Source organism: Scleropages formosus, chromosome 20 (genome assembly GCF_900964775.1).
Source record: "Scleropages formosus chromosome 20, fSclFor1.1, whole genome shotgun sequence".
Lineage (NCBI taxonomy): Eukaryota > Metazoa > Chordata > Actinopteri > Osteoglossiformes > Osteoglossidae > Scleropages > Scleropages formosus.
This window is the reverse complement of record NC_041825.1, coordinates 24,300,370-24,322,102: the sequence shown is the minus strand read 5'-3', so window position 1 is coordinate 24,322,102 and position 21,733 is coordinate 24,300,370. Positions and strand designations below refer to the sequence as shown.

At 46.4% G+C, this 21,733-nt stretch overlaps 1 protein-coding gene across 1 annotated transcript in view; it reads left to right on the top strand.

Annotated features, from left to right (window-relative positions):
• The first annotated feature begins 16,376 nt into the window (after positions 1–16,376).
• Positions 16,377–21,733, top strand: part of cacng2b (calcium channel, voltage-dependent, gamma subunit 2b) — an 81,512-nt gene continuing 76,155 nt past the window's right edge. The window contains exon 1 of the mRNA XM_029246552.1: positions 16,377–18,443. Within this exon, the coding sequence (XP_029102385.1) occupies positions 18,218–18,443 (226 nt within the window). The 5' untranslated portion in view covers positions 16,377–18,217. The remainder of the gene's footprint in view (positions 18,444–21,733) is intronic.

Here is a 21,733-nt window from a genome sequence, read left to right as displayed (position 1 = left end):
ATAGAGCCAAAGTGGGGATTTGAACCCTAGTCCTTTGATTGCATGATGGCTCTAATACACCATATGTTGTCCAAGAAGAAAACAAACAACAACGTATGTTTCCTTGAAACTGACTCATTCTTCCATCTTAGGTGGAAATATTGACCCCATCTTCCTCTGTGTGTTCAAAAGAGAATATTTAGAGGATTTATAAAATCCAGTGACTACAGATCTGTATTATACAAAAATAAACCAAACATGCCAAAGTAAACAGCAAATGTATTGCTTATTGATTATTGGGCAGCTGGTAGCATATTGGTTGGAGCTGTTGCCTTTGGACCGAAAGGTTGCAGGTTTGAATTTCACCTCTGGCTGTAGCACCCTTGAGCAAGGTACTTACCCAAAGTTGCTCTACCCCCCTGTTTAAATGCATAAATAATTGTAGATAGATTAATATTATAAGTTGCTTTATGTAAATTTGTCTCATTCATGCAAAACACCTCTTCAGTTGACATAGAGCGTACAGTTTTATATCTGTCTGGTAACAAAGACAATTTAGTTTAAGGTCCCTTCAAAGTTTCCGACTCAATTCCTCACTTATTGCTTTGTCCATCTCCATAGCCACCATGCTGCATGCTCTTAGTAATTAATTCATAGCAATGTATAAAATATGCTCTTTGTAAAGTAATTAATCAAAAATCTGTGTGAAAAGGCTAAACTTTCAATAACATTGTTAATGAACCATTTGAAACTTTGGTTCTATTAATCAGGAGCCCAGATTTATGATTCAGCTAAAAAAAAATTCTTTCTGGAAAATTTGCCATTTTCATTTTAGGATTAGTGTTTGATCTGAAGTCAAACCAGCTACAACTACTTGTTTAGTTCCAAAGGCTTTTTACAGACTCTGATTAATAATCGGACTTAGTACTGAGCTTTGATGTCCACCTGTGACTTGTATCAGGAATGTGATTCCTGGTATTATTCTCATGTTTTCACCTTGTGTAAGCAATAGTTCTACATTCTCTTCTAACCAGGGTGCTCTCATATAGCTCATAACTTACTGCAAAGTGAAGGTTAACAACATTTGATTGCTTATGTGCTTTCTCTGACATGCCAGCTTTTCCAAATTAATGTAAATAACGCAATGACTGTCGAGCAATAAGTGCAACATCGTTAGTTATGTGACTTCATTTCCATGAGATGAAGCACTTCACTACCCTGACTATTTTAATCCCTTTGCAATAAAAAAAGGTTCCGTTTGACAAATTGTGTATAACTCAAATGGAAGCAGGGGATCAGATCTTTGGAGCATGTGGAAAGAGCACAAAGAGGTCTGCACACCTGCACTTTGAATGCAGATGCAGCAGTCAGTAATATCACCCCGCAGTTGCATTCATGATGGTGTTTGTTCACGTGCTTTCGGTGTCTCCGAATCACATATGTTTAGCAGTCTGAGTATATGGTCCACTGGCTTTGAATTACCTCTCCTATGGAAAACAGACTTTGAAGAATAAGAAGCAAGAACATGAAGACTGGGAGGGTGGATGTACCTGTACACATATTTGCACCTGAAGATATGTACAGAAGTCCAGTGCATGAACACACTCATGCGGTGCACATAAATACACATCCTAAGATATGGACTCGAGATGATCCTGTTTTTTTTCTAAATTTACACTGATGCACAAGCCCCACCCCTACACACTGGCACAGAGACTTGCAGAGGGTCCTCACAGGCCTTCGTGTTGAATGAAATTTAAGCAAAGGAGGGGACAGGGATGTGGGAGGAATACAAACAGGTCCACGCGGTGGCATGCAGACATGAGACATGAGACACAGTGAGACGTGTGAGCCTAGGCTTGTCAGGCCACTGCCAGCGCACTGGGGGGAGGGGCTGTTCCCATGGAAACAGAGCAGTCAGCACATCTGTATTTGATGTCCCGTCTTATTGCCATCTTAGCTGCCTCTTCCACAACTGGCCCTCAATGGCACCCCCCCCCCCCACCCTGGGCTGTCAAACAGAAAGCTTCCACTGTGTTATACCCATAATCCATCGCATAAGTAATACCTTTAATAGCTTCAGTAACACATGTTCACTTGGAACAATAAGTAGGTTATAAAGCAGTTAGATAGTAAGTATGATATTAGAAATGGCAGAGAAGATTGATGGTGTTCTTAGTTTGGAGTGTTCGTGTTCAGGTGTTCGCCAACATGCTACACACAAAGCACTGATGATGTCACCTCGACTGGTGATGAAATGTTTGCAGTCTGAATGCCAAGCTCAATGAACACCTGAACATCTAAGCATGATATATCTTCACATTATTTTAGTTTAGCTTATTTTATTGGTTTTACTTTGGTTTAGTGTCCTTCTTGAGGGTTTCAACTGATGAGCCTTTCTAGGCATTTGAAAGAGTGCTTTTAATCATCTTCCCTTAATCACTGCATTGGCAGTCCTTTAACTGATGCCTGAAATCATTCTTCACGTGGAATTATGACAAATATTCTCTATTTTCAAATGGAAAAGAGTGCAGACAACAGAGAACCCGATCAAAGCAGATTTTTGCTCAACACACATCTGTCAGCTCTGAAGCAAGATGCTCAGGAACAATTTTTGAAAATTAATTTTGCAGGTGTGTGGAATCAGCTTTGGCAAACCCTGAAGCTCTCACCTCCTGCTTTGGTATACTTCATCCACACACAAACACATATACTGTATATACACACGTACACATATACAGTCTTCTGTTTCCAGCACAGCTTCCCATCATCAACCTACATCTTATGTGTGATGCCATGCTGATCAGTCTGCAAGGGATGGTGCTGGTCATGAAACCCTCTCTCTCTTGCTCTCTGGGAGTTAAAAAAGGCAGCAGCTCTAATTAAAATGCTGGGGAGCGAGCCGCTGCTGCAAATTGAAAACATATCGATCCTCCTATAAGCTCACGGCTGCCTATGCACCCGGCTTGCTGTGGGAGGATAGGTGTGTATGTGTGTGTTTGTGCGGGGGCAGTTCTGACAGGACGCTATGGGGTGGCAAGAAGATAACACCAATGTACCATCAGGGTAGTGACAGCAATAAAAGAGGTGCAGAAATCCAAATTGAGAGTCCCAGAAGACTGTGGACAGAAGGAAGCAGACTGAGACTGGACAATGAGACAGATAAATGATTGGGGACAGATGGAGAACTTGGAAGTGGGGACTTGGAGAGTTCTGGAGATAACATGGGGGTCAGCAGAGGATAAGTTGAGGAGGACAACGTCAGTGAGGGAATGAGAAAGGCAGGGTGGCAAACTACGAAAAGGAGAAGAGGAAGCTGCGTGGCTACAGATTCTCCTCATCTGAACCATAACACATCATGTAAAAGGGAAACTGGATCAAGAAGAAGGATGAAATTTGATTGGAGCCTGGACCCCAAGACCAGCTATGCTTTGACCACCAAGAAAGAAAAAAAATTAAATGGTGGGCAGATCAAAGTGGGTAACGAGAACGAAAATGAATCTGGATGAAAACTTAGTGTTCAGGTTCATAATCTGGTCACTGCTTTTGCTCTACTTCTCTTTTTGGGTCTAGAGCTGTGTAAAAAAAATAGACACACTCTTCATGTTGCACACTGTGATCTTCACACCGCCAGTGTGCAAAAGACCTGGTGGTAATACATATTTGTGATGTTTGCGCAGCATATGGTTCCTAGAGAGAATCCTGCAGAGCGGAACACACCTTACACTGATTGTCCCCAATATGGGTGCCTTGATGCTCGCATGTGGGGTGATCTATACCAGGTTAGCACTGCTCCAACAGGGCCTCATTGAGGACAATGACAATATATGTGGGAGCACCACTGAAAACCCTGGAGCCACAGAAATTGTCCCCACCCGTAGGAGTCCTGACATCCTCATGGGGTCATGTATAGAGAGCAAACTGTGAAGATACACTATTCTATCTATCTATCTATCTATCTATCTATCTAATCTAATCTTTTAAAGTGCTAAAAGATCCAACAGGCCACAGATTAAAATCTCAAGAGGAAAAGTACTGTTGTGCCCTTGAGACACATTTAACCTACATTGCTTCAGAAATTGGGCAGCTGTAAATCTGCATATTAAGTGAAGCATGAAAGATGCCCAACTACCAGATCATGAAACATCAGTCACGTCTAAAAAAAACAGCTACTAAGTTAACCAAGTAGGTGATGAAAATCATGGCAATGTAGTAGGTTGGTACAAAATCGCAGCTTTATGGTGGGAACTGGAGAGCCGTTGACTGGTGTGTGGCATGCTTAAAGGGTCATTTTTCATGTTTAGATAAGATTTATTTTCATGTGAGGAATTTTGGTGGGTGCTCAATGTGGAGAAACTGGCTTGAGAAGTATATGCTTTCATATTTGCTGGACAATATCTGCGTTGAATGCTCCTACCACAAGCTTCCACGGGCCCTCGGGAGCCTCGATGCCTCGGTCAGCTCTGAAAAAGTGACGTGGCTGGGACCACCTGCACCCCTTCCATCCAAGGAAACGTGGTGCAATCTGGGTTGCCACCTTGCTCGGTTTCGGTCAGAGAACTGTGTCATCCTCTGGGCTCGGCCCTGCTGTGAATATCTGCTGTCCCCATAGGCCAGGCAGGAGCTCTTATTTTTAAACCGTCCTTGGGAGCAAATTGAGGGAACAGGGAGGGGGCTGGTGGTGGCAGGATCCTTGGTACAAACAAAAGAAATGAGTTTTACCGACAAAGAGGTCTTAAGATATTTGCCCCACATTGTCTGCTGTCTTTTTCTCAAACCGGTGCTTTTACCAGCAGGGTGTAATTTGAAATGTGCAGAAACGGGGAATAAATGCCTGCGCCGTTACGGTAAATCTAATAATGTGACTCAGTGGCAAGAGAGTCTAAGTGGGGCAGAAAATGGGTTAAGTTTATGAAAATAACACTATAATGCAACAGTTATAAAGAGTTATTTGAGACTAGGCCAAGACTGCCTTTGTTGTTTTGCACTCTTGTATGGCGTTCTAGCAGCTTTGGTAGTTCTGTGTTTCTGCAGCTCTTTCCCATTACTGAGACCCTCCAGAAACCAGATGTTCAAGCCTTGTGGTTCTCTAAGTAGCAGGGAGAGCAGCAGTTAATGACACGTACTTATAACCTGGTTTGACTTTTAGGAGGGGTCCTGCTCTAGCGCCACTGAGAGAAGATACTGGAGAACTCTAGTAAAATACGATAGCAATGGGGTAATGGGACCTTTTCCATCACTCCTGACTATGCAGTGTGTACAGGTATGTGTTATTTAAATTCATTAATGAAGCGTTCTGGTGTATTTGTCTAATATTGTACTGTTACATTTCATGTCATCCCTTAGTATGTGTCCGAACAGATGGCAATACTGGAACTCTTTCACCTCAATGTTTTGTTTAACAAATACAAATTTAATATTTTTTTGCTCCCTCTGCAATTTTAACTGGCCCTTGTAATGCTTTGTAGAATTATTCGAATTGCCTTCAGTACTCAAATTTGTATGTTTTTTCTTGTACTGACTAATTGTAATGGAACATTCAGATGGTTTATAGAGTTTTTATGCCAAATGTTTTGAATAGAAGCTTTGTTACTTTGCACTTAATTTTATTTATTTTTTTTTTTACCTTTTTATACTTTCTCTTGCTTTTCCTATACCACAGTTTTAATGGAATGTCCAAATTCAATGTAAAACCTCAAATGTAATGTTCAGACCTGAATGTTTGTTTTGCGCTGAGGTACTGGACATGTATGGACATGTTTGGACATTATGCATTATGTTGTAATGTAGGTGTAATTGAACAATTTGTTTAAAAGGTTAAAATAAAAAAAAAGCAAAATACAAACTTTGGTTCCTGAGTCATTTGTTTGACTTACACACCAGCTGCCGCCGGAAAGCACTTGGAGGACCTTTATGAAAGTCTTTCATTCACGGGTCTTCCAATGGTAGCTCTCACTGTGCTGGAGGGAGATACGAAGATACGAAGGAGGTTTGTGGTGCCGTGTCCTCCTAACCAAAAATGGAAAAAGTTTCACTGCTTGAACCCAAACTTTTAAAGCCATTGTAGGAAATATCTGTGTGCTTAGAACCCCATTGCTGAACCACTTCACTGAGTTCCCTTGTGCCACACACCTAGTGCACCGGACAGCAAGACCCCAAACACAAAACGGAGACAAAATTTCTACTTTGAAGGCAAATGTTTTGTCTGTGCTGTCAAGACATTGGTTGATGCAGACCATGATCGGACAGCCATGCTGTAAAGGGCTATCAAGGGACCAGCTGTTTAGCTGCCATGGGTCCACTTCTAGAGCAGCAGGGATCCTGGAGGTGGGTTCCACTGGGGACCCCCAGTAATCGTGCTCAATTAGACAGCAGGGGAATTCTTCAAAGGGTTTCCTTCTTATTCGGCAGCCCCATTTTACGTCCAACTAGAACTCCCTGGAGCTGGTCCTCTGGGCGGTGCAGCTGACTATCATAATAGCTGATCTTCAAATGATTCACGCAGAGCAGCGGGTTAAAAAAACATCAGGATGGGTGCTTCTCAGGACCCTGGTTTGTCCTCAGATTAAGTTACTTGACTTAAGTAGATGGACACTTGGGTGAGAGCTGGGAGAACTCCTGGACCAAGAGCATATCCTGGGGTCAATGGAGGATGGTGCTAAACATTGTGCTTCATGGTGTAATATGTCACATCAAACCTTTACATCTTCTCTTAAACACTCAGGCAACTAAATGCCAGCTAAAAGTTTGAGTACACCTGCTTACACCTTACCACTTGTCTGGCCCAAATCACACGGAAATGGGACTTTTCGGGAGTGGAAGTCGATCTTATGAACTGATGAGTAAAACAAAGAGAAGGTGAGCACATGACTGGTGTCTGTGTGGTTCCCACTGTCCAGTATGGAACAGGCAGTGTGATGATATAGGGTTGTCTTGCGGGACACAGAGTTGGCGGTCTTTACCAAGTCCATATCAACCTGCCTGGTCATCATAGCAGGGTTATGCCTTACAGGGCAGTGCTTAATTCTTACCAACCTGAAACACACCTCAAAGATGTGTACTGATAAGTTCAGGGCCCAAGAAGGAAACTCAAGGAAAACTTAAATTAATGACCTCAACATAAAATGCTGTAAAATTCAATTAAATTCAATTCAGTTTATTTTTATAGAGCGCTTGAACACAGGCATAAAGCAAAGAAATAAATACATCAGACAAGGAAACAAAGAAGACAGTTGACTACAGACTAGCATAATACAATATCAATGCATTTATAAAGATATAAGTATGCCTACTAGTCACGAAGGAGAGGAACAAAAAACTCCCAACTGAAAGTCAAGGGAGGAAAAAAAAAAAACCTATGAGGGTCCAAGTGCCAGTGGCTGCCCACCCCTCCTGAGCATTCTAGATTAAATAAGACTTCTAAGCCAGTTTAGAAGTAATAATGGCATTGTTTCTGTATGGTAGCATGATTTCCCAGTTCAGCAAGGTACGTATCGTCCATCATGGTGGTTGCTCATCATCTTCAGTCAGCATGGGGTGCTTCTGTAACAGCCGGTCGGCCTCCCCAGGTCTTATTGTAGGGAAACAATGCTCAACAAGAAGAAATTATTAGTAATTTCTAACTTAAATAAGTTTAATACATTCTGATACAGAGGTGGGAAAAACAGAAACACAGCCAAGTGGAATTAAATTTCATGGCGATATGCCAGAGTGAACATGTAAGTCTTTAGTCTGGATTTGAAGACTGAGACAGATGGAGCACTTCTGACAGTAACTGGTAGATTATTCCACAGTTTAGGTGCTCTATAACTAAAGGCGTGACCTGCTACTGAGGTCTTATTGATCACAGGTACTTTAAGGTAACCTGCATCCAATGAACGAAGATATTGTCCTGGGATATAAGAATCAATCTCACAAAGGTAAGCCGGAGCAATGCCATGTGCTGCCTTATAGGTCAGAAGTAGGATTTTATAATTTACATTTACATTTATTAATTTAGCAGACGCTTTTGTCCAAAGCGACGTACATCTCAGCAAAAATACAATTCGTGTATTACATTAAGAGAAAAAGACATGGCTGCAGCCATGTGACTCTTGAGTAAACCTAGTTTGCTACCTTCTACTTGATGCACCGATGTTCATCTCTTGAGTAGGTGCATAAAACGCAGGATAGATGAATACGATAACCTCCTACCAATTTTTTTTTTTTTGTAATAATATAAGATACAAAAACAATCGCGTACAATGCTGGAGTAGCGGATGTATAAAGGCTTATCTGGGGATGCTCCTGAAGTTACGGTGCATGAATATTTACACCATACATGAGCTGGAGAGAGCTTGTGCGAAATTGGTCCAGTAAAGGTGAGTTTTCAGACCCTTCTTGAATGTAGACAAGAGTTTCTGGAGTTCTGAGTGGGAGGGGAAGATCATTCCACTACAACGGAGCCAGAACCGAGAACCTCCGTGCTTTACTTTTCTAACTCTAAGTGTAACCAGGAGCCCATGCAGTGATTTCAGTACTGGTGTTATAAAATATGGAAAAAAAGAAAAACCTGTTGTCGGCAAGTGTACTCAAACTTTTGATGGGTGCTGCTGTTTCTCAGTACAATCATGTCATTTCTGTATGCAAGAACTAGAACTAGGCTGTTATGAAATGTTAACCCAATTAACACTTTTTGAACAGGCTGCCTCTTAGTATCAGCATGAGGAGCTGTGACATAAGCATGGAATCACGATCTGTGCTAAGCATCGTTTTTTTTCTGAACAGGTGAATAGTCTGTGGCTTGTCCCCCTCCAAAAACACACATACATGCAGTACACACAAATGCTTATAACGTGAGAGCGAGGCATCTCATCTCACATTGCGACCAATATTTTGGTACCATTGCATTGACCTGTAGTTTGTATGACTATCTTACAGAGTTACAATGGACCCTAAATGGCTGCTGGGTCCGCTGGATTGATCCTAAAGGTGCTGGAGGGACTTACTGCATCAGGATGGCTCCTCCAAGCAGAGCAACAGGCTCCATAGCACATGGAAAGGTTTGCCCTTGATACCTCCGTGAGCTTGGATCCCAGCAGAGACAGAGAGAGAGGGAGAGAGGCAAGGACCACCTAAGGAGAATGAAAGCAGAAGGACGTTTGCTCACTTGGGGGAGGGAAGAGATTTAAAAAAATGGTCAGCTGTGATACAGATGCAGCCAGGGTGAATCCCTGACCTCCACTGCAGAGAGACAAGGCTTCAAATGCAGATCCTGACCAGCCCATGTGGGTGAAAGGGGATATCAGAGAGGGCCGGCGATGAGAAGTTTTGCCGGTAATAAATGGAAATCGATGGAGATTTTATACGACAGAATTTACATTCAAAGCAGGAGCACGGCTCTGAGTGGAAGATGCGTTTTTTGCACAATGGAGGAGATATCCATCTGAATTACTTCGGAAATCTGGCATCATCTGGAGACCGGCTAATTAAAGATCTGAGATGATGAATAAGAGGGTTCTGTGTAACAAGGGCAAGGACACAAGATTCAGTGTGACATATCTGGCAGGTAGACCTAGTTAGGCAAAGAGCTGTGTTTTTGTCAAATCATACTTTGTTGTCTATATTTATCACAACTCCACACAGAAAAAGCCCTGTCCATAACCTGGAGTGGGACTTGTCAAGATGGACAGACACACTTCTCTCCTTTCTGTCTCCCCATCATTAATCACGATTACATTTATTCATTTAGCTGACACTTTTCTCCAAAGCAACTTATAATGTTGAGGTTACAATTATTTACCCATTTATACAGCTGGGTAATATTACTGAAGCAATTTTTTGGGGTAATTACCTTGCTCAAGGGTACTACAGTCAGAGGTGAGGCTCAAACCTGTGACCTTTGGGCAGTAGCTCTAACCACTACGCTACCAGCTGTCCACTATTATTATTACTAACTCCTCTTTATTTGACACCTTTGCTTGAAGAAACTTAAAACATGAGTGAGAATCGAACCTGAGACCTTCTGATTGCAAGGAAACAGACCCCAAATAGTCCCCTCTATACTACCTGCTGTCCTACCTCAGTGGTTAAATAACCTGGAACCACCAGACAGAAAATACATCATCATTTTTATATCTACAGCACCATTTGTTTGTTTGTTTTTTCAGCTGTTGTATCGCTGCAGCGGTGCCCCCTCTAATGTACGCTTCCCATCAGAAATAATAATACTGTAATGACAAAAAGATCACTGCCAAGCGCTGGGTGTCAGGGGCTTGGCAGCGCGAACAAGGAACATGTTTGGGCTGCCGTTTGGCTGAGTGTGGCTGCACTGAGACCTCTGGAAATGAGTTCAGTATCAGTGTCGCCGATGACCTTTTCACGAAGCCCCAATTTTCCCACAGCATATTAGAGATGTGTGACCCAGGTCACAGCAGCATATCATAGCCAAGAACCTGGTGTTACCTGTCACTAACTTTTTTTTTCTTTTACATTTTTGTCTTTGTTTCCAATATTTTTAAATTTTAATTCACCAGAAGAGCAGTAGAAACCAAACTATATGCTAAAGCAGTAATCAATCCATCCAGTTTTAATAACTACTTGTCCTGAGCAGGGTCGTGGTGATCTTGACCCCTATCCTGCTTGGCTCTTTTGGATGAAAGACCAAGGGGGATACACCCTGGACGGATTGCCAGTCCATTGCAGAGTAGCCACACTCAGTCACTTACCCATTCACGCACTACAGGCAATTCAGAGTCACCAATTCACCTGTACTGCAAGTTTTTCACTGAGAGAGGAAACCAGAGCACCTGGAGAAACCCACGCAGGCACAGGGAGAACATCCATCCATCCATCCATCTTCCTCCGCTTTTATCCGGAGCCGGGTCGCGGGGGCAGCAGTCCGAGCAGAGTCCTCCAGACTTCCCTCTCCCCGCACACCTCCTCCAGTTCCTCTGGGGGAACCCCAAGGCGTTCCCAGGCCAGCCGGGAGACATAGTCTCTCCAACGTGTCCTGGGTCTGCCCCGAGGCCTCCTCCCAGTGGGACAAGCCCGGAACACCTCCCCAGGGAGGCGTCCAGGAGGCATCCGGAACAGATGCCCGAGCCACCTCAACTGGCTCCTCTCGATGCGGAGGAGCAGCGGCTCTACTCCGAGCTCCTCCCGGGTGACTGAGCTCCTCACCCTATCCCTAAGGGTACACCCAGCCACTCTGCGGAGGAAACTCATTTCTGCCGCTTGTATCCGCGATCTCATTCTTTCGGTCATGATCCAGAGTTCACGAGCATAGGTGAGGCTAGGAACGTAGATCGACCGGTAAATTGAGAGCTTCGCCTTACGACTCAGCTCCCTCTTCACCACAACAGACCGGTACAATGACCGCATTACTGCGGACGCCGCACCGATCCGTCCGTCAATCTGCCGCTCCATTTTTCCCTCACTCGTGAACAAGACCCCAAGATACTTAAACTCCTCCACTTGAGGGAGCAACTCCCCCCTAACCCGGAGGGAGCAATCCACCTTTTTCCAACTGAGAACCATGGCCTCGGATTTGGAGGTGCTGATTCTCATCCCCGCCGCTTCGCACTCGGCTGCAAACCTCCCCAGTGCACGCTGCAAGTCTTGAATTGATGAAGCCAACAGGACCACATCGTCCACAAAAAGCAGAGACGAGATCTCGCGGCCACCAAAACAGACACCCTCCGTTCCCTGGCTGTGCCTAGAAATTCTGTCCATGAAGATAATTAACAGAATCGGTGACAAAGGGCAGCCCTGGCGGAGTCCAACATGCACCGGGAACAGGTCTGACTTACTGCCGGCAATGCGAACCAAGCTCCTGCTCCGGTCATACAGGGAACGAACAGCCCGTAGCAACGAGCCCCGAACCCCATAATCCCGGAGTACCCCCCATAGGATGCCACGAGGGACACGGTCGAATGCCTTCTCCAGGTCCACAAAACACATATGGACTGGTTGGGCAAACTCCCACGAACCCTCCAGCACCCTAGTGAGGGTATAGAGTTGGTCCAGTGTTCCACGGCCAGGGCGAAAACCGCATTGCTCCTCCTGAATCCGAGGTTCGACTATCGGTCGGATTCTCCTTTCCAGTACCCTGGCATAGACTTTCCCAGGGAGGCTAAGGAGTGTGATCCCCCTGTAGTTGGAACACAATCTCCGGTCCCCCTTCTTAAAAAGAGGGACCACCACCCCGGTCTGCCAGTCCAGAGGCACCGTCCCAGAACTCCACGCGATGCTGCAGAGGCGTGTCAGCCAAGACAGCCCCACAACATCCAGAGACTTGAGAAACTCGGGGCGGATCTCATCCACCCCCGGAGCCTTGCCACCGAGGAGTTTTTTGACTACCTCAGCAACTTCAGCCAGGGTGATGGACAAGTCCCCCTCCAAGTCCCCAGCCTCAGCTTCCTCTACGGAAGGCGTGTCGGAGGGATTGAGGAGATCCTCAAAGTACTCCTTCCACCGCCCGAGGACATCCTCAGCTGAGGTCAGCAACGCACCACTTCCATTGTAAACAGTGTTTGTGGAACACCGCTTCCCCCTTCTGAGTCACCGGACGGTTTGCCAGAATCTCTTTGAGGCCGACCGAAAGTCTTCCTCCATGGCCTCACCGAGCTCCTCCCAAGCCCGAGTTTTTGCCGCGGCGACTGCCAGAGCCGCGCTCCGTTTGGCCCGTCGGTACCTGTCAGCTGCTTCAGGAGTCCCGTGAGCCAGCCAGGCCCGATAGAACTCCTTCTTCAGCTTGATGGCATCCCTTACTTCCGGTGTCCACCACCGTGTTCGGGGATTGCCGCCGCGACAGGCGCCGGAGACCTTATGGCCGCAGCTCCGAACAGCCGCCCCGACAATGGAGGCGCGGAACATAGTCCATTCGGACTCGATGTCCCCCACCTCCCTCGGGACCTGGTTGAAGCTCTGTCGGAGGTGGGAGTTGAAGACCTCTCTGACAGGGGCCTCCGCCAAACGTTCCCAACAGACCCTCACTATGCGTTTGGGCCTGCCAGGTCTGTCCAGCTTTTTCCCCCGCCATCGAATCCAGCTCACCACCAGGTGGTGATCAGTTGACAGCTCAGCCCCTCTCTTCACCCGAGTGTCCAAGACATATGGCCGAAGGTCAGAGGAAACGACTACAAAGTCGATCATCGACCTCCGACCTAGGGTGTCCTGGTGCCAAGTGCACTGATGGACACCCTTATGCATGAACATAGTGTTTGTTATGGATAAACCGCGACTAGCACAGAAATCCAATAACAACTCACCGCTCGGGTTCAGATCAGGGAGGCCGTTCCTCCCAATCACGCCCCTCCAGGTATCACTGTCGCTGCCCACGTGGGCGTTGAAGTCCCCCAGTGGAACGACAGAGTCCCCAGTGGGAGCGCTTTCCAGCACGCCCCCCAGGGACTCTAAAAAGGCCAGGTACTCTACACTGCCGCTAGGCGCATAAGCACAAACGACAGTGAGAGACCGTTCCCTGACCCGAAGGCGTAGGGAGACGACCCTCTCATTCACCGGGGTAGACTCCAACACATGGCGGCTGAACTGGGGGGCTATTAATAAGCCCACACCCGCCCGCCGCCTCTCACCTTGGGCAACGCCAGAATAGTGGAGAGTCCACCCTTGATCGAGAAGAGTGGTTCCAGAACCCAAGCTGTGAGTGGAAGTGAGCCCGACTATATCTAGACGGTATCTCTCAACTTCCTGCACCAGCTCAGGCTCCTTCCCCGCCAGTGAGGTGACATTCCAAGTCCCAAAAACCAGAGTTGGCGCCCGAGGTTTGGGTCGGCCGGGCACTCGGCCCCGACCACCGCCCAAATCACAATGCACCGGCCCCTTATGGTTTCTCCGGCAGGTGGTGAGCCCACCGAAGAACAGGGAGAACAATGGAAACATAACGCAGACTAAGTGGTGATCGAACCCATGTTCTTGCACAACCCCCTGGTGCTGCAAGGCAGCAGTACTACCTACTATATTAGGTTTAAACACAAAGCTACTTATAACTGTTTACCCAGCTATATAGCTATGTAATTTTTACTGGAGCATGTCAGGGTAAGTACCATGTTCAGGAGTACTTTGGCAGGAGCAGGGATTAAAACCCAGGTCCTTGGGTTGGCTCTTGCCACTATGCTACCAGCTGCCTCAGTTCATTATGAACCTCACTGTAAAGAAACAGTGAAATCATGTTATCAGATAATTACTTTTTCAGCATCCTAAGGGCAATAACAAGCTCCGACAGATGATTCAGTGGCTCAGCTAATAAACACCAGAAGGTTGCGTGTTCAAATCCCGTGAGGAGAACCTGTCATTTTACCACTGAGAAAGGTCTCAAACTGATATTAAGTTCAGAGAGGGAACCTCGCATGCATCCCAAACCCCACTCGCCCAGAGCAGGGGTCTAGACCACACCATCCTCATGGACAGAGAGGAACCAAAGTGATGCGATGGAACATAGAACCTGGACAAGTAAAGCACTGGAGCAAAAAGGTGTTCAAAACCAGCCCGCGTGAGAAGATGTGAAAAAGGGGCAGTGGTCATGGTTTTGGTTCTTGTACAATGATTTACCACTGTAAAATCGCACGTTCTCCTGTCCATTCCAGAGGAGGGATCTCTTGTTTAGCTCTTGCACAAGCTGCGCACACCCACTCCAGAGCAAACACCAATCTGTCTCCATCATGTTGCAAGGCACCAATCTAATTTGGGTATATCAGAGCACGGTGACATCAGACAAGTTCTGCTTCAGTAATTGTGTCTCTGTCTAAAGCTTTTCGTCTGTCGGCAAAAGGCACTTCATTCTGAGTTTTATGTCGCTTTGGAGAAATGCATCCGACAGATGTGTAAATGCAAATGCATACAGCCATACAATTTACATGGGTAATGCATGGCCTCCCTGGGGCCATATGGTGACAGCGTGGTATTGCTTGCCTGAGGCCCCCTGGGTACATTTGTCCTGGCATATGAAACATATGCCCAAACCGTTGTCTTTTGGTTGGGCATGGACCAGACAACAAGAGCAGTAAAATGTGGTATTTGACCTCTGTCTCTTGATTGATGGTCCATGAGGGTGGTGCTGGTCTAAGGTTCCAGTGCAGGAGTCATTGTTCATGTGCATGTCAGGGTTTGTTTCTGCTTGTGTCTTGTTCCCATCACCTCGCCCCTCCAGTCACAGTAGGAAGAAGGTAAACAGAGCCATGGTGTAGGGGGCGCCACCTGCGCTCCACCCTGTTCCACGTTCATAACGCAGCCGCCCGCCCAACTGGCTCGGCCGGCCTTCTTCTGCAGCGGGGAGGCGCTCTATCTGCACTTTGCATCGCCCACTGGACCTGAATGTTAAACGCGTCCTTTGCGACGGGGAGGGCGGGCAGCACCGAGGGAGGGGGGGTGGGCAGGGAGTTCACTGCGCCTTAACGGTGAAATGCAGCAGGCACGGTTCACATGGAGCGTGCGCGCAGAGAGACACACCCTTGCACCCAAAAGAGGCGAACACAGCTGTGCTTCACAGGAAGTTTGCTTGGGGTGGTGGGGGGGGGGGCGGGGTGCAGGACTTAACTGAAATTCAGGAAGACACATTCAGGGAGATGTGGTGTTATGGCCTTGCGGATCTTAATATACATGGCCGTTACATGTACATGACCCTGCCGCCAGCATTTTCAAATTCTAGCGGGTGACACCTTTTTGAAGGAGGTCTTTACCTTGAAGAGTTTCAACTTTTGGTCCTTTTTAGCAGCGGAGGAGCGTGTAGTACAGCAGGTAAACACTCCCAGCGTGTTTCGGGCATCCTCCGAAAAAGGGAAATAGTGTATTATAACAGAATAACGGAGCATAAAGGAACGCGCTGTGAGAGTGTGTGTCACGCTGGTGTAGATGCCTGCCAGTGAAGCAAGGGGGAGACACGGCACTTGGATGAAACTGAGCGGGAGCATGTGAAAGGAGTTCATACGCACCCACACACACACACACACACACACACTTCTGCGGCCTAACATATATGTGTGCACATTAAATAATATTACATTGTAGCCAGTGACTAAATGCTCAATAGCAGCTCTATCATGATGAAGATGGAGAAGCGCATAGTAGAAAGTAATGTTGAGAAACAAGTAAAGCTGATATATGACACATTGATAGAGCCATATTGCTGTGTATTGAACAGAGTGAAGGAATGACTAAATACATTTTCAAAACCATACTGTCCTGGCAAGATAATAGTGGTACAGACCAGCAAACTAGAGATCGAGCGAAAGAAAGGGAGGGAGGGAGGGAGAAAAGCAGTCGGAGAGAGTGAGAGAGAGAGAAGGAGAAGGAGAGAGTGAGACAGTAAGTGAGACGGGGAGACGGAGGGAGAGGGAGAAGGAGACAGTGAGAGAGAGGGAGAGAGAGGGAGGGAGAGAGAGAGAGAAAGAGAGAGAGAATGAGGGGGGGGGGACGTCAGCCGTGTCGCTCCTAGACTCATTTACTCAGTATAGAATATAGAGTATAGAATATTGAACATCGGCCCGTGTCTCTGCGCCCCTCGGTGGGGTCGCCTGCGCTCGGCGTCGCGCGCCGTGGATCTGTGCTGCTGTTGCTGCTGCTGTCACTGTGCGCGCGCTCGCGCCCGCGCCGAGCCTCCCACCAGCGGCCCCCTCCCGAGGCGCGGAGCCGACAAGGAGACGCTCACACGCGGATTGCTGCATCCCGGGCTTCCTTTTTTCAGTCGAGCTCATTTTCGTTCTGCCCCCTTCATTTTTATTGGCAATAATTAACTGACCATCAGCGGGTCTTACATGGCGCGAGGGCTTCGCGAGCGGCTCTCTTCTCCTGCTTCTGGTTGTGGCTCCGGCTCCGGGTGTGATTTGGATCCTCGAGCAGCAGCAGCAGCATCCTCCTCATCGTCCTGCTCTGCATCATCCGGCCCGGCGCGGAGCGCTCACGGTCCCTGCGCGCTCTTCTGCCTTCCTCCTCCTCCTCCTCCTCCTCCTCTGCTCCTGCGTGTCCAGTGATGCTCGGCTCGTCCTGCCGGACCCTCCCGGCTCCCCTCAGCTCGAGCGCAAAACCCCCTTTCCGGCGGAGACCCCCTGCGATCTAGAGCCCACATATGGAAACTGGAGATCAGAATTTCAGGAAAAAGGAAAACTAGGGAACCCTAGGGTTCTCATTTTTCATTTATTTCCGCTACTTCATTCACCCGTTTATTTCCACTATTTGCCGCGCTCGACGGAGCGAACCTTTCCGTTATTTCATTTATTACGCTTATTTATTTGACAGTCTTAGTGATCTGTTGGTCTGCTGTATTTGTTATTAATTTTGTAATGTTTTAACCCAAACGCCCCCCCCCCCCCAAACCCGTCCCGCGTCTCTCCGTCTTCCCCTTAATTATACAGACAGATATGTGTAAATATACAGATTAATAGAAACACTGAGATATGCATGGGTTGCATAACTTAGGGTAGGAATAAGCGGAAAACAAAAGATTTAGGCGCACAGGTGAAGGTAAAGTAATATAACCTATTGTGATGTTATATATATACACCTTATTATTTACTTGGTAAAATTGATGCTCTTACAAGAAATGTGTGGTCTGGATGAGGCTTCCATCCGTGCAGCCTGAGACCCCCCCCCCCTCAACTTCTCCGGTTCCGGCTGTGTGTTTAAGTCAACAGTAAACGACACACATGTCCGCGCGCACATAGAGATCGCACGCAACACGCCAGCGCCGAGACACGTGCTGCTCCCGAAAACTGATGATTAACCGATGCTCCGCGCGCCAAAAGACCAGCGCTCATTACCCAAAAGAGCGTTTACCTTTATTAATATCGCTTAATCAATTAAATTGCATTAGGCCCTCGGTGTGATTATTCTATAATATAGCTTTGATCTTTTGATTGGCTGAACAGTACGGCGCTGACATTTTTTGACAGTAGGGACACTTGTAGACGTAGGCTACGGGTACTTGTTCATTGATTAGCTCTGCTGCCCCTCTGATACCGATAATCGGGGTGATTTATCTAGTAAAGTCTAGTAAAAGCAGGCAGCAATCGGTGCCCCTGTGTTTCCACTTTATCCGCTCATCTCGCTCACCTCCACGCCGTTATTTCTCCTGCTCTTCCGCCGGTACTCGAACCCAACCATACGGTTCGTGGGGCGGCCACCCTCCCCCTCCCCGCGCCCCCCCGGTCTGCAGAAGACCCCCCGGTTTTTCTCCCTGGTTTGGTCCCGCAAATTTACAAATATTTATTTCCTGTACGTGAAGAGGAAGGGGGGTCCCCCTTTCATGGAATGCGGCAACATGGGCGTGTTTGACCGCGGAGTGCAGATGCTGCTGACCACGGTGGGCGCGTTCGCCGCCTTCAGCCTCATGACCATCGCCGTGGGCACGGACTACTGGCTGTACTCGCGCGGCGTGTGCAAGATCAAGACCGCGAGCGAGAACGAGACGAGCAAGAAGAACGAGGAGGTCATGACCCACTCGGGACTGTGGAGGACGTGCTGCCTGGAAGGTAGGGCCCGGCTCCACACCATGCCATGGGTTCGAGGACATCCGTGCTGCTGCACGCGGGCTTTGGGCTCTTCGTCACGGGTATCTTTCAAGGATGGAAACCCGCCTTGTGCACCTGGCGTGTCTTATGGAGCAGGCGCAGGCTGGCTTGTTACTCATCAGAAATTTGCAGCATCCTCCTTATATTTTAATTAACCTTTGTTTGTTTTAAGCACCTTACAATGTTAGGTTTATACCAGTTTATTCAGCATGGTTTTCTGGTGGTATCAATTCAGGCTGAGTACTTTGCTCAAGGGTACTACAGCAAGAGTGGGATTGGACCCAAGGACCTTTAGATTACAAGGTAATCACCTTAAGCACTGTGGTACGTGCTGTTATGGTTTTGGTTGCCCCATCACTGTAGGCCTGAGCATTATGACTAACTCAGCCAACAGTGTAGCAGAGGGTATGGACTGCACATGAAGCTCCCTTGGGCCAGCAGGGGGCATAATGGTTAGAGCGCTCAGCTGCAGTGTGAAGATTCTTAGTTCCAATTCCACTCCCTCTGTAATAACCCTCAATCATGGTCTGTACCTTGAAAACTGATGCAGTAAGGATACCCTACTGTATAAATGGGTAAATCACTGTAAAGCTCATCATGTAACACATAGCAATCTTGGACAAAGGTGTCAGTTAAATAGAGGTTGATAATAACCGCCTTGTGACATTTGCCTACCCTTTTAAAGAAGGCAAAAATACATGAGAAAAAATATGGATTCCTGGCACATCATGTACTTTCTTAATGTCCACTCAGGAAAATACTACGTTTCAGTTGTTCACTTGATCATCGTAACGTGAAATAGTTTTTCTGTTCAGCAATGTGCTAGAAAAGCCTGAGAACAGGGCAATGAGGGTCTGAACCGTAGAGGTGCGGTGCTGAGTGACGGGTGATTCGTAGCTCCCACCTGTAAAAGGTTATCACATTTTTCTGTCAGTTTGCACTGTGAGGATGTTTCCTAACTAAGACCTGGAGCAGACGTTCCAGGCAAAAAATGTGAAGGTAACCTGACAGGCTTTGGCCCACCGGCATTACAGGGCTGTGAATACGAATACGACTGTGGATGTAACCGACTTGATTTGTTCTCGTTGCAATGGAAGTGCAACACGGTTTCTGTAATGAGGCTCGAAGATGAAGAGCGATGAAGCCGATAAGATGTATAGCCAGCAGATTCTCCATAAACAAAACATTTTAGGCTTAGCTGACTTCGACGAATCCACCTGCCAGACCATTATAAAATGTTATATTTTGCTGAACATTCCTCTGATATATTAAGAGACACTATTTTTTCCCCACATTTTTCTTGGGACACGAGAAAAACTCAGACTTGCAGACTTTTTAGTATTGCAGAATATATGTATGTGCATGCAAGCACTCATATGGTTTTCGTGGCAAGGGAGGAAGGGAATGGTTTGCCAATCCTTTTTCCATTCCATGCACGTCAACACAGGGAGAAACACGCAAACTCCCCACACCCTGAGCATGACCAGAACCCCACACCAGCCAAGCATTTTAGGAGCTGTGAGACACTGGATTTACTCGCCGTGCCACCATCTCCCCCTTACAGCATTTATGAACATGTATGAAAAATGTATCTATGTAGGAAAAATGTCATCGTAGGGAACACAAGTGCCAGCTGATACTTTCAATCATGAGAAATGACGTGCGGCTTGTATCACAGCTCTTCACAACATTTGGGGTACCATTTCATTTTTCCATTTTTAATTATTTATATGATGCTTTTCTCCAAAGCAACGTACAGTGATTTAACCATTTATACAGGAGTAGGTGGGATTCGAACCTACAACCTAATAATGTGTTCTCTTTTTGGAAAGGGTATTGAAATCATAGTTCTTAAAAAAAAAACGCAGCTTTCAGAAGCAGATAGGTTTGCTCATCTTACACTGTTGACATGTGAATTAGGATCTAGGTAAAGTACCTCGACTCTAACTCCCTCTACTCTCCCTTATAGGCTTCACACATATAGAAATGCAGACACTCTTTCCTTGCATGGAGCCTTGCGATGCCCCTTCCTTTTTCCATGCTTTTCCTAGTCCACAAAGCCTGCATCCAAATGTTTGGGCCTCATCCCACTTTTTTTTTTTACCCCTTTACACCTTTGTTTCACCAAAAGTGTGCATCCTGCAAGGTTCATTTCATACACACGTGTGTTCCAGCCAAATTAGCCCAGTTTCCTGTCTGACTAAGCTTGAGTTGGGATGAGACCCCCACTTCTCCATTGCTTAGGTTTCCAGCATCACACCGCTGGCAGTCGGGACATATCGAATCTTATCCCTTTTAGCTAAACGAGCGAAAAGCCGACACAAACTCATCAACCCTGTAGTTGTATTACAGTGTAATGCGATTTCTCCCTCATTCCACATATGCACTTCACTAGGCTACAGCGGCATGCTTGTAAACTGATTTTCAATTCTCTTGCGGAGGTCTGACGCTGCTGTGAATGGTGTACAGATTTATCTATGAAGGTTTGGTGCAGTAGAGTAGCGACTGAAGGGAGGCAGACAGGAAAGCATAAGTGTGCGAACGCCAATAACATTGCCATTATTATTGATTTGCTTTGCAGACGCCGTTATTCAGGGCAATGTACAGGGCTCATATATTATCCATGTTTGCAGCTGTATGATTTTGGAAGCCCTGGGGGGACGGGCAGGTTAAGTACCTCGATCAAGCAAACAACAATGCTGTCTGAACTTCAGACTGATTTCCACAGATCAACCACAGGTTCAAACAGTGGCTTGAACTTTGAGCATTTATCTCTGATTTAAAAATAAACTTTAAGCATTTATTTTTTTCATCCATATTTTATAATGCAATAAGTTTATGAGGATAGTGCTTTTCTGCTTAGCTTTAGTTGAAATCTTGGGTGAATCACGGCCCATAATTTGTTCAGTCATGCAGACCATAGTCAGGAACTTCTGATAACGCATTTAGTAAATAAAAAATGACACAAATATAACATCTCATTGTCTGTTGTTATACAATATTTAGGCAAAAAAAAAGAGTAAAGTTTTTGTCTCTAAATTCTGACCTGTACACACTCACTATCAATAACTGCTTGTCCTGGACAGTGTATATCTTGGGCAGAATTGCAAAGTAGCAACACACACACTCAGTGACTCCCTCATTCATGCACCATGGACAGCTTAGACATGCCAGTCCACCTGAAATCAAAGTCAAAAGTCAAAGTGGCTTTATTTTCATTTCAACTGTATACAGCTGGTGCAGTATACAGT